General features: G+C 37.3%; 1 protein-coding gene across 14 annotated transcripts in view; it reads left to right on the forward strand.

Annotated features, from left to right (window-relative positions):
* LOC140487439 (nuclear factor 1 B-type-like) overlaps positions 1-14515 on the forward strand; it is a 628152-nt gene that overhangs the window by 580788 nt on the left and 32849 nt on the right. For 11 of the 14 annotated variants that reach the window (XM_072586906.1, XM_072586907.1, XM_072586914.1 and 8 more), the window contains one exon: positions 2323-2411. The exons of 2 other annotated variants lie outside the window; for them this stretch is intronic. In XM_072586906.1, coding sequence (XP_072443007.1) covers positions 2323-2411 — 89 coding nt within the window. Of the gene's footprint in view, positions 1-2322; positions 2412-6453; positions 6493-14515 lie in introns of those variants that run through there. One more of the 14 variants, XM_072586913.1, reaches the window with a different exon arrangement.

A 14515-nucleotide genomic window follows, 5' to 3' on the forward strand; every position in this document is an offset into this window, starting at 1 on the left:
ACACACTATGCAATAGGATTGCAGCTGTATTAACAATCTTAGATTTACTCTGCTTGCTTTCAAGGAAGAATCTCATTCTTAGATAAAAGTTTGCACTTCAATGAAATATTAAGACAAAAGCAAATATCCTTTGATATGCATATTTGATTTAATAGAAGCTTTCTTCATAAACAAGTAGATGTTATTTCCATCAGTTTGTTTATCTTTGTGATTCTGTTATATGCCAGGGCCATATTCTTATTTCATATTTCTTGGGAGGATATTTATTGTTTCAAATTTCACTGACCCTTGTACTCCACTGACTGCCCAGAGGGAAAAGTCAGTAATATTTGAAAATGAATGTGCTACTCATACTAGGGGTCCATTTAGAGGTATACAAAACAATTCAGACCTCTATGTCTCATTTACCAAATATTGCAGGCTTTTCATTTTGCATGAGTGTTAGAATGATTGTCAAGAAAAAGAGTATAAAAAACATCCTTGGAGAATCAAATTTTGGTTTTCTGCCCTCCATAAATCACTTGATCTCCATTTGGAGCCTCCCCTGCAGGGTAACTGAACCTGGGAAGACAATGGCAAGGGAAGACCTGTCTTCAGACTCATCACAGCTCACGATGCATTATCTATCATATCAGTGCTCGAGGCTCACCAAATGCAAATGATATTCTTGTACAGTTGGACCTTAATCTGAGTCAACAATTAAAGGAGGGAAAAGTGAAATACAAAACATAAATAAGTCTTACCATTAAAAACAGTACTCTCATCTAACACTTATGGTTTTATTATAACCAGATGCAACATTTTGCACATGGAACTTTTAATTAAATTTCATTGAATTTTTGCTTTTGCCTTATCCTATTTAATGTAACTGTTTCACTTTTAGTATTTTTGGGAGACAGGGAATCATGAAGAAATATTTGGCTGAGTGTTTGCATAAGTAACCAGTTTTGTTTTTAGTGCTGGTGGGGAGAAGTAGTTAGTTTTCTATTAAATTTTTTATTTTAAACATTCTGTTCTCTATTCTCAGGTTAGAACTGATTTGTAACAATTTGTAAAATTTTACAGATGCCTTCTTTTCCCTGAATAAAGGTGCAGAAAAAATTGAAAATGATGTTGTATGACTGTACAATGCATTACTGAGTGGGTGTTATACAATCAGTGTGAGAGAGAGAGACTTGCTTTAAAATGTACCATGATATTCTTATCAAAAGTATGAAACATGAACTATATATGAAATGAGAATGGACATTTTATGTGAATTTGGTCAGGCTTTCTGGTATTATTAAATAATTTGAGTTTGAAAAGTACATTTTTTCTTCTCTTGTAAGAAGTGTCTTGTACTTCTCGGCCAAAGTTGGTGTGAAATGAATCTGAACATTCATTAAAACATTGGAGAAGAGCCAAATAATTGTTGAAAAATGAAAAACTTGCATTAAATATACCTGTAACAATAACTAAATTTCAGCAAAATCATGCTATTTGTTGAAGAAGCCAACCAAAGCTTGCATGGAAATAGACCATCCCACTTTATTTAATAATATTACTGCATTATATTCATTATGTCTGTACTCATGACCAAACAAATTTCGATTATCATCTCATAACAGTGCATGCATATTTCTTTATTGTTAACTAAATGTTAAATTCAATCTCCTATTTGTATTACTTATTGTAAAGTACTTTAATTCCTAGAATAATAAGCATTTTGAATTTTTCCATATTTAAAGCAAGTATAATCACTGTCATTTTTAAAATTCATTTTATGACTTGCTTTTTTATGTTGCTCTGTCTCTCTCACATCTCTCACACAATTCAACTTCAACTGTTTACCGGGGGAGTTGCACACAGTATGCATATTCACTGTTTTATAAAAAGCTGCTACAAACAGATATGGAAGTTGAATCTGCCTCTTGGGGATCTTACTTGGTGTCACTGCTGAAGAAAAAGGCAAATTTCTTACTTTGCCCAACAATATGGAAATGTCTGATTTGAAGACCAAGATCAGCATAGCTTTAGTGTCAATTCCTCATAACCACATAAACAATTATATGATTTGCAGAAATGAATTGCCAGTGTTAGTAACACATTTTGTTCCTTTAAGGAAACAAAGTAAAACAGAAAGTGATTTTTCCCTTTGTTCACCTTTACACTGTCTGTCTGGAATGTTGAACCATTGAGTTAACTTTCTAATATTTCTGGATTAAAATCTGTGTTGCATCGTAATCAGACTAATGCCTTTCTTAATGGAAGTGAATTTTTGCATGTATTCTTGGAGTCTGGTACTGCCGATACCCAATCTCACTGATAGGTTTCAATTGACAGCTGAGGATTTGTGACTGGACCATGAATCAAAACGGCAGGCATTTATACCCCAGTGCCAGTGACGATACTTTGGGAATTGCTTGGCAAAGGTAATATTTTCAATATTTCTAAAATCTGAAACTGCATTATCTCTTCTGTTGTCCAGCCTCAAGTCTGTTTTAAACTATTCGGCATAAATTTATTCGCTCAGTTTCTACCTCAGAATTTCCTAACACTTTGAGCGCACAGTGGATTTGGAAACGGTGAACTCTTTGAATTTTCCCACATAGCTTGAGATTTAAAAAATGGCTGCCATCCTCTTCAGAGAATTAAATGTAAAACATCTGTTCAGAATGCTCTGAAGAAGTCTGAAGTTATGTCAGAAGAAAGCTAGCATGGAGAAAAAAAAAACTTTTCTTAACATTTGGTGCTCATAATTCTGGTCATGTCATTTTTGATTTTTTTTCTTTTTAGAAAAAGCAATTTTTAGTTGTTAGATGGCTTTGCAGGAAGGGAGACATGATAGAAGTCTATAAGACTATGAGATGCATAGATAGGGTTGACAGTCAGAATCTTTTCCCCAGAGTTGAAATGTCTAATAGTGGGGGGAATGCATTTATGGTGAGAGTGAGAAAGTTCAAAGGAGATATGAGGGGCAAGTTTTTTACAGAGACCTGTTGGAATCTGGAATGCGCTGCAAGGGGCGATGGTGGAGACAGATATGTTAGGGACATTTAAGGGACTTTGATAAACACATGAAAATGCAAGGAATGGAGGGATATGGACGAAGAGTAGGCAGAAGGGATTAATTTAAATTGGCATCATATTTGGCACAACATTGTGGGCCGAAGGGTCTGTACCTATAATGCACAGTTCTGTGTTCCATATATGTTGATAAAAGTATTGTACCAGTGTGTGAAGCACATGTGACACATACATTCTCAGTGCTATCCTGAATCAGGAAAGACCCCAACTAACACACAGAGAAGCTAATCAAGCAGTGCATATTCAGGCACCTAATCAATAGCATGTGCAGTGGTCTCAGAGTATGCAATTTACCGAATTTGCCATAAGCAATACATGACTCAGGTGATTCTACTTTGGCTAAATCCTGTAGAAAAACAGGGTAAAAAGCCTTTAGAGGTTACGTATAGCTTTAAGAAAATGTTGTTTCCGGGTAAACACTGACTAACTGTGCGGTCAACACAGATAAGCAAATGAATGTATTTCAAAATGTACAGGTACTCATGAAAGAGCATGAATAATAAAATACTTAATGTAACTCTCAGAAGCCAAAATTAGATTCTATCTGGAGTAAAATTTAATGATGTGGAAAATGGACAGATGCAGGCCAACAAAGAGGGATATTGCAGTCTTAAAAATTACAATTTTAGTTTTAAAACAAATTACTAGTATTTGTTAAGTCTGTGCAAAGTTAGAAATCTCAGTCAGTTAAAATAATCTCCAAGAGTGCTTTTACACAAAGTACAGATGAAGGGTCTGTTCATGGTTAAAAAAATGCTTGTGCAGAAAATTCAGAAACATCTTTATTAATAAATACTTATGCATTCACAAAATAATATGTAATAGTTTACAGTTGCAAACTTAGCATTTTAAAAATATAAGATTACATGCAATTGATTATGTATTGACTGTATTAGTTCTATGATGCTATTTATAAAGCCTCTTGGTTGGCTCTCAGGCAATTTATGTTTATTTTGCCCATTGAGTTTATGTGTGTATTCTGTGTTATATAGAGATGGTCATGTATAGGTGGTCATGTATAGATGGTCATTATAAAACTTCAAACACAGTACTTTGAGGCCTGTTACCACTAGTTAAAGGTGCGTTTTATGTTTGCTTGTGAATACTATTTCCATTTTGTTTGACTTCTGCATTCCAGTTTGGTTCATTGCAATGAGACAATGTTGTTTAAAGTGAATATGTGATCAGTGAGATTTGAATGCTCTCGTCCAAACTTAAATTTATTTCAGCTTGTGAATCACATTACCCTTCACAGATGATAATGCACTGTGACTGCCCTCCTCATCAGTACCCCTGTCAATCCATTTGCTATTTTGCAGGAAGTTTGAACCCTCTGCTCAGTTTTGTTCATTTCCATATTTCTAACTTACCAGTAAGTTGAAACTTATACATATTGGGTAATGTATAGATCTATATATAGCCAACTGTAATAGGAAATTCAATACAGTATTTTAAAGGTTAATCCTTTGCATGTACCATCAATACTGTTATTTATTTTCCTCTTGGAAAAAAAATAAATGTTTCTGTTTGACTATCCTGGCAAATGTACTAGGTCAGCACTTCCTGCCATAAGTTTATGTTACTGCAGTAACTTACATTAAACTTACAGTGAAGCAGCTGTTTCATGCTGCACTCTGGGGGTGGATATTTAACTCAATAATTGTATGTGAAACACTTAAAAGATTGCTTTTGTGCTCTTGAATCAGTCTTTGAAAAAATATAAATTGAATGCCACCTTGGTGTTTTTTTTACTTTTCATAAAATTCAGAATTGTAGAAGATTTTTTTCACTTGGTATAAAAGTGCAACAAAATAGATTATAAACATTGTGTGCAAGGAAAATTGGCTGACAAGGTTTAAATTTGTAGCCATATAACTTCAGCGTAATTGGGAGAAAGAAAAGCTACACAATCCATTAGATTTTCATATGAGTTTAATGTAATTTCTTGACTGCTCCTCTAAGGGACTTAGATGCAAGGCACCCAGTCTTGTACATGAGAGGAAGGGAGTCAACAATCCATTAAGAAGCCATTAAATAATCTAATTTAGACCGTAATCCATAAATTAACAATACCTCATACTTGAGGTGAGCTTCTGAGAAAGGTTTATATTTAAATAGATGAGGAACTGATGCATGAGAAGATTATTTGTCTCTCTCTAATGATGGTCACGTCGCAAGCTGTCTGGTAACCAAGGGAAACCAGACATGATGTAATTCCAGATTGAACTTGAACTACAGGGACTTAAAAAGGGGTAACAATAGACCATAGCAATCAATAAAGTCTAATTTCCACACGATTATGTTTGGTGCTTCAAGTTAACCTTTATGGAAATGGTGGACGTGAACGGTACAGTGCAAAAAGATGATCCATAGACATGTGCTAAAGCAAAGAAACAACTTTGCATTGACAAGTTCCAGCAAATCCCAAGATTCGAGATGGATTAGAAACTTTGCGCTCTGCAGTAAGCCGTTTCACTGCTCTGTGGGCTCTTTGTTCCCCGAGGTAGGACAAACTTAATCTTTAGTTTCCTGTCAGATGGCTTTGGCAGAGGCTGTGTGGGGGAGAGGAAAGGAGGAGCACACAACATAATTCAAAATACAACACTGACATTGCCCAGCACAGTGTGAAATCTGTTACTAAAGTTTTTATTTTGCTGGCAGATTTTGCCTACGCTGGTTGTGTGTAAAAGATGGGAAATGGTTCAAAAAAGAAAGTATAAGTTTAAGAAATCTAACAGTGCAGCAGTTTAAGATTTGGATTTCACTCTATATAAATTATAGATTCCAGTCACTAGGTTGGCCAACATTCAAAACCAACAACTTTAGTCTTATGACAGTTGAATTAAAGCAACCTATCTCAACGTAAATGGAGATTTTCAATCTGAACTCCTTCACAAGCATTCCCCTCCGAAATAAAGATGGAAGGGAAGATGTTAAAATTGATAAGGAGTATGCCTAACAAAGCAAATGATAACAAATTTACAAAAACATTGTTTTATAACTTCTTAAAGCATTCTTCACTCTCCTTGTAAACTTATTTACATGGTTATTAATGAATAATTATCTTTAAATCTGGGAGCCAATGGAGAGGAAATGTTTATGTTCAGTTATCTGCAAAATTGACATTGATATTGAGATGGTAGATTACCCAGGGCAACAAAACGTATCAAAGCATTCAACATCCTTGATAATCTATAACAAAATGAATGCTTTTATGCTTTATGACAGCATTTCAGATGTATAAACAGAGTAGACTTTGCTATGGGTTATATAATTTGACAGTGATGTCTTACATTATAATCGTTTCTGTATTGTGTTTAATTCATGGAATCTGAGTGATACTGAAAAAGCCAGCATTTTATTTCTCTATCTCTAATTACCTTTCAGAAGGTGATAGTGAGCTGCTTTCTTGAACCACTTCCAGTCAATAAAATAATTTTTCCTTGGCTCAGTGGAGCAATCGCATGCTGAAAATAACTTTAAAGCTGAGGATGTAAAGCATTAAGGTAAACAATGTAAGAATTTGGAATAAAACAGAAAATGCTGGAAACACACTTAGTATGTCAGAGAGTGACTTTTAAGTCTGTCAGAAGGAGAGAATATCAATCGTGGTTTTTGGCCAGGAACCATTTACTGTACTTTCAGAAAGATCTCACAGGGAAGCAGGGAGCATATAAAATAGTGGAAGGGCCATTTGATGCACTCCTACAACCAGGCCATTTATCCATTATGTCACCCCCCTACCCACTGAATATAGTTAAACAATTTACCTAATTGAAGGGCCTTTTGACAGCTATATTCGCTGACTATTGGCATTTTGAGCAGGACATCACCTACTGGATGCAGAGATATCTAACTGCAAGGAAGCGACCTCCTGGCGAATTCCAAGAACAACCGTGGTCGATAGACACTCCATTACTCAAGAAGAGTGCCTCCAGTGGTAATGGCTGCCTCCACAGTTTACACCTCTGACTGCTCAGGCCGCCCACACCCAGTGCAGTCGTAGGATACTCTCTGCTATCATCTCAGGGATGAAGTCCCTTCTCATTGCCTTGGTAGCTTCTGAACCAGCCGGTTGTATCAATGGTATTGCCAGGCCTACAGAGACAAACTTGCTCAAGTGTGGCATCTTGGGAAAATCCCAACCAATGGACTGTTGCAACCACCACTTGAGCACCTTGGACCCCTGGCTGCCAATCACAATTACAAAATGCAGGGTATTGATATTGGATTAGTAATCCAATATCTCTGCCTGTCCTTTGTATAATGGAAGGGGGTGGGTGATAAAACTGGAAGCACTCTGCACTTTTGAAATAACCAATTAATAAGTAATTGAACTTGTTAAACACCTAACTGTACATAATGTTTGGAAGTGTTTTACAGAAGGTAGAAGGTGGGATGAAGTGACAACATCCAAACTTTTATTTTTATACGACTTTATGTTTGAACCTTCCTTCAGAATGAGAGAGATTGAGAGACCAGGAGTTCTTTAAGGCTATGACCGACATCCTGTTCATGACCTAACCCCTCTCCCACCTGGCCCAGAGCCTCCAGGTCTCTCCTCACTTAGCAATGCTATTTGGCCAGTTATCTGTTTGATACATCTGATTTGCCAAGCTCAAATTCTAGGGACAGAACAACTGGGCCATCACTTTCTATTCCTCCTCCCTCATCCTGTTAGGACTTGTAAACCCAATAAGGTTGGACATAGACATCAGTCCTATTTCTATTTAATGCTTACAAGAGTCATGACTTGGAGACAAGACAATAAGAAATAGGAGAAGAGTAGGCCATTCATCATATTGAGTCTCCTCCACAATTCAGTGAGATCATGACTGATATGATAATCCTCAATTCCACTTTCACGCCTATCCACATTTTTCCTAGATTCTCTTACTGATTGATAAATATACTTAATGGCGCAAGATCAACAGTCCTCTACAATAACGAATTCCACAGAATCGCTAAGAATTGTTACCTCCTTGAAGGACAAAACCTCCTCATTTCTGTTTTAAATGTGCCCTCTTGTCCTGGACTCCAGCACAAGAGGGAAAAAAAACTTTCTGCAACTAGTCTGTCAAGTTCCTTAACAATCTTAAATAAAAACAAGATGAATTCCACCTTTGTATTTCAAAGGAAGGCATGACATGATGCTGATCGCATTGACTAGTAAATTGGAGGCACATGTTAAAGTTCTGGGGACACAGGTTCAAATCCCACTATGGCAGATGGGGAAATATAAATTCAATGAAAATCTAAAATTAAAAGCTAGTCTATTATTGACAATGTAACTGTTGTCAATTACTATAAAGACTATCTGGTCACTACTATTTGTTAGGAAAGGAAATGTGTCATCTTGCTTATATGTGACTCCAGACCAACAGCAACTCAACTACCCTCTTGATGGCCCTAGTGAGCCATTAAGTTTGAAGACTGTTAAGGAGGAGCAATAAACACTGGCCTTGCTAGCGATGCCCACATCTTGTGAATGAATAATTTTTAAAATCATCAGTTTGATTGACTTTTCCTGCCGGGCCCCAAAGGGATGAACACACCCAAAAGGGGTGTGAGGTTGTACATTTATCTTTTCATTACAGGCAATTCTGACGGTGTAGAATCCAGATGTTGGGAGAGGAATTGAATGACTGAGAAGCTCAAAGCTCTCACTCGAGTGAAAATGAGATCATCACCTGGGAAACCCCACCATCAATGATTTGGGTAACATTCAAATTCGAAGAGAACAAGTTACTTCAGGTAATTATACTCACATTCCTTCTTCTTTCACAGAAGTAAAGCAGTGACTTTGGTAGGTCACATTATGAGTTCTATACTAACAATGCATGGAGAAACTTAATGCCAATTGTGCGCATTGTCTGATGTGCCCTCTTGTTCCTTTTGTTACAGATGCACTATATTCCCAGGAGCAACAAATTGGACCTTTCAATAGCAAGGTTGTAGCACAGCATCTAAATCATCAACACTTGAATCATGCACAAGCTCAGACACACGGGGCTGGAATTTCAAATAGCCATGAGTTGAGACGTGGTGCCAATTGCAATTTCAAAAATGCTATCCTGAAACTACTTTTTGTCCTTGTGGATCAGCATACAACTTTCCCTTAGCCGGCAGAGAGCGGGAGCAAAAAATCTGCTCATCACTAATTAGGAGCTCATTTAGCTCCTTAAATGCTTGTTAAGGGGCCTGTCCGGTGCAAAATCGAATTTTTAACCCAAACTATTTGGAGCACATTAGTGCACAGCTGTCTGATTCTCTATAAGTCCAAATAAGGTTTATTTGGCTCTGAATTGAAACTGAATTTTTCATGGCTCTGCTTCCATGATGGACTTTCAGTTTCCTTTCTGGCCATTTTCATTTCTGTTGCTGCTTCTGGGCCCTGTAAGGAATGTCCTGCTCTGTTCAGCACATGGCTACTACCTGTATTTGGTGCTAGCTCAAGGCAGGCAACTCCCACTTCCTAGAGATGCTCAACTGCCATGAATTGGGTGCCACATCGGCCAGCTGAACAATTAAACTTAAAAATGGCATCACAAAAGTGATGCAGCTAAGGTATAGAATCACAATGACCCATGGTTCATCAAGGTTTTTATCAGGACTCTGACCCCACTTTGAAATCTGGTCCATAATTCTTCAGAGCTTGACTAATTCACAAGTGGAAGTACAAAAACAAGTCTTTCCTGGACAGCAGGCTTGAATGGAGAGGAACATCATCATAGTTTGAGCTGCTTGCACCACTGACTTCACAAGGTCAATTCTGAAATGGAAGATATTTCAGGAACACAAATATGTATATTGCCAAATTACTTCCATTCCGAATGGTTGTGCTGAAATTTCGCAGATACTTAGTTCTCAACTTCTGAGTATAGCTGATAAATGTATTTATTATGTCTTTCAAAAAATCTGTATGCTGCTTTAACCAAACTTTATTAAGTAGTCATTATTAATGTGGTATAGACTGCAAGACAAGCAGGAGTCAATTTGCATGTTGCTTGTCTGGAGCTTGACACATAGGCAGAATTCCATGTAGGCTACTTATGTCAATATTTTTCGATATGGTTTGCTGTTGTGGAGAAGATCAATGGAACATGAAGGAACATAGAAACAGATTATGCCATTCAGCCTAATTTAATTCTACTTGCAACTGTGTTGCACAAATGGTCAATTTTTAAAAGTGGTTTGAATACATCTTTCAGTTGTAGTCAACCTTAGCTTGAGTTTTCATATGTAGATGAGGCATTTCATGTGTTGGAACCAATGTCTGAAATCATTTTCTCCATCCAGTGTTAAATACAGCTAATGCCTCTTTTTATTCAGTTGTTGGAAACATTTATAGATTTTAAAACAGTTTGCAAAACAAAACATCATAATTGGAAAGCACGCATGATATCCTGAACTTTTCTAGTCTTTTTCTTAGTCTTTTACTTCTCTTCAAGTTGCCTATAGAGATCTTCTGGTAGATTTTAGACATTAGCCTTACATTTAATCTTGGTAACCTGAGTATAACATCAAAAAATGTATATAAAATTATTGAAGGCTGTATCAGCCCCAATATTTTTAAAAAAGTGCCATGGAGATAATTTTCTAATGTTTGAAAGATATTTGTTTGATATGACAATAGATATGTAACAGCACAGTTCTGCAAAGAACCACACAAATCTGTTGCCACCCAGCACTGTTGGCCATTTCACTGCCATGACCATCACCTTTTTATGAGAGAAGATCTTGTTGCCAAATATCTAACTAAGGTTCAAGCCCTAACAGATCCTGATGGGAACCAGTAGCCTTGGCTTGGGCCTGGCATATTTTCAAATCTCTGTTGTATTCCTGCTAATTTATACTGATAGTGGACCAACCTTCCTGCAAATTTTTATCATGGTTCATTCTAAATGGCAGATGGGGCACGATGTGTCTTTGGTCATTTTGTAATGCATGTTTTAAGTGATGAAAAAGCAGAAAACTGGGTTTCCTTTGGATACACCTGTAATTTCCTTTTCATTTATCCTGTAGAATTAGTGAGCTGCTGTGTTGTTTTAAGCATCAAAAATGTTCTTAATCCACCTTTGAAATAGTTAAAATGTGTGAATACAAATTGCATGGTTTTGCCCAGCCTCACTGCAAATGGAGATAGTTTATTGAAATTGACAAGTTAATTCATGAACTTCCAGGAGTGACAACTGTATTGGCAATGTATAGCAATGCATTTAACAATTAATCATTTTGTAACATGACTATTTGAAAACTTTACTGCTTTTGAATTTAATAGCAGCATTATTATAACATGGAAGTAAAGGTAAAGTCAACACAATCCCACAGGACCATAGGGCTGATGTCTCATTAGAGAAAGCTAACTGATGGTGATTTAACCAAAGAGTCACCACATCTCAGGCAAGGGGAGAGGTTGAGAAGAAAAGTCCTTCATGGTAACCTCTGCCACTGAGGGAATTGAACCCATGCTGTTAGAGGCACTGCATTACAAACCAACTATCCAGCTGACTGAGCTACCCAACCCCCAAATAAACTGTGTTTGTATCCCTTGACACAGTGTAGTTAAAAAGAAATAACAAAATTTTAAGCTGGTTTCTGGGTTGAGGGAAAACACAAAAGCTAAAATCTGTCCAGTCCACCAGAGGTAGGAGATGATGCGGGAAAGTAAATGAAAATCCCATTAGGTTACTCTGTGTTGCAGTGTCAACTGCAAGTTTCCCTCAGGCAATTGCACCATGGAACTAGGCAGCCATCCATTCAGTGAATCCCCGAATCAATGACCATTATTGCAAGTGAACTAAAGATTGTCATTGTCAGATAGGTCCCCTCACTTGCATCAAGAGCTCAGCAATTGCTCATAAGTGGCATGCTGGTTTCAGTTTGGAAGACCTTCAGAGCCACCAGTCAAGGTTAGAGTGGTGCTGGAAATGCACAGCTGGTCAAGCATTACCTAAGGAGCAGGAAAATTGACATTTCGGGCAGGAGCCCTTCATCAGGAAACAGAGCCACCAGATTGCCAAATATGGAAATGCAAGTCCTGGATGATAACAGTCATGATCGCAGTCTTTCCAATGGAGGGATTCTGCTAGTCCTAACATCTTTGGGTTTTTATTTTAAAAACTTTTATGACCATCTGAGAATGTCTCCATTTTAACGTGCCCTTATTCTCAGGCAGGACTACCTACTCCCCTTCCTACTTTCCACCTCCAAAGTCGTTCTGCGCTGGGCACTCCATCCCAACCCAATCTATTCATCAACACTACCTCCATGTATTTCACCAGCAGCACCACTATCTCCACCTCAAACTCAGCATCCCTTGTCTAAAACTTCAAGTCTGTGCTTCTTTGGTCTTTGTATCATCAGCTAATGGCAATAACTTGTTCAAATCTACTTAAACTTGTCATGAGATCACCATTCAATCCATTTTTCTCCAAGTCGAGCAATATTTTGAAAAACCACCTATCAAAGACCTCCAGATTCTTCCTAAAGTGCAGAGGCCAGCACAAAACTACAAAGTTCAAAAACTACAAGAACTGCGGATGCTGGAAATCTGAAACAAAAACAAAATTGCTGGAAAGTCTCAGCATGTCTGGTGACATCCATGGAGAGAAATCAGAGTCAACATTTCAGGTCCAGTGACCCTCCTTCAGAACAGTAAACAAACTCCTCTATTTGTGACCAAATCGGTTATTTCAAAACATTGTTTCAACTCCGCTATGGTTGTATCAATTCCACTGTTTATGAAACCCAAAATTCCAAATTGCTATGATCCTTGCTGATGGCAGTACTGAACAAGTCAGATTTCAGAATAAACCTGGTTTGATAGATTTAACTGTTTAGCTCTTTTTGTTCAGTCCGCTACCTTGGTTGTTGGTCACTGAAATGTATTCGCATAAGGCCATAGAAGTTCTTTAACAACACAACATATGTTTATTAGGCAGGAGCAAGGAAACAAAGAAATGTTAGAAACATGTTAACGCAAGTATTAAAGGCAAAAGATTTAATGTGTTTCCCAACTTCTGTCTATTACAGAGACTCCAGCCCAAATAAATTATATTCTTAACTCAACTCTTAATTTTCTACTTAACTGACTCCTTCTAGTTTATCTTTCTTGAACTTTAGAGACATTTACTTTTTGAAATACCTTTCCGATTCTGATAGCATAGTCTTTTTCAAAATCTAATGACCCAAAGATTTCTATCCCAAGTCTGCCGTCTTGTAAACATCACAAACTAGGAAGAAAATAACTGGGCTGAACCATCTGTTAGTAGAAACACTAAAACTTATTTCTAAACAACTCTCATTTCTTCATAACTAAATCTCTGAGGTTTTCTGAACCTATCTGAAAAAAATAATGGTTAATATGTTTGCGATACCTGTCAGAAGCTCAGAAATGTAAACATTTTAGTCCATGAACATTCCAAGGATTTTCCCAAGTCTTTGATGACAGTCCTATGTCTTCTTGAACAGTTGAATTTAGGACACTGTACCAGAATGACACTCTGACCTTTGTTTAAAATAAGAAAGCTTCCACAGCACTAATCTACATTTACTTATCTTTTTGCTTTTAAAACAATCCAAAATTCCAAAATGATAATATATTTAATACTCCTTTCATCACAAAATACAAGGTAATTGGCTGTAATCTAAGAGGGACCATAGGTATCTCTCTCTGTTACAGAACATGAATTGATTACATAGCTAAAAGATATATCTCCACATTAGGCGGGGCAAGCAAAGAAGCTGTTCCAAAATCTGCCTCCACCAGAACAGAAGATAAATGCATATTGTTTGTGTTAATCTGAATTACACAGTGAGTCATCTATCCTACAGAGCTAACTACTTCCTGATGAAGAGCTAATGCTCAAACTGTTGACTTTCCTGCTCCTCAGATGCTGCCTGATCTGCTGTGCTTGTCCAGTGCCACACATTTGACTCTGATCTCCAGCATCTGCAATCCTCAATTTCTCCTATATCCATAATATGTTTATCACCTTCCCAGATCTATGTATATGTATTATCTTTCTCTGCCCAATCTGCCATCACATATTTCTTAAATGAAATTTGATAGCCATCCCAATTGCTGACTATTGTTTTGAGCTGCAGAAGAGAAGTCAAATTAGAATTCCCAGAGACCAGATTCCCTCTTCATTCTTCAATTCCTCACACTTTAATTTACAGTAGGGTGGCATTGTGGCTCAGTGGTTAGCACTGCTGCCTCACAGATCCAGGGACCCAGATTCGATTCTGCCTTATCTTTGTGAAGTTTGCACTTTCTCTCCGTGTCTGCATGGGTTTCATCTCGGTGCTCCAACTTCCTCCCACCATCCAAAGATGTGAAGGCCAGGTGAATTGGCTATGCTAAATTACTCATAGTATTAAGTGCATTAGTCAGGGGTAAATATAGGATAGGGGAATGGGTCTGGGTAAGTTACTCGTCAGAGGG

The sequence above is a fragment of the Chiloscyllium punctatum genome, chromosome 2 (assembly GCF_047496795.1).
Source record: "Chiloscyllium punctatum isolate Juve2018m chromosome 2, sChiPun1.3, whole genome shotgun sequence".
In the NCBI taxonomy this organism is placed as follows: Eukaryota; Metazoa; Chordata; class Chondrichthyes; order Orectolobiformes; family Hemiscylliidae; genus Chiloscyllium; species Chiloscyllium punctatum.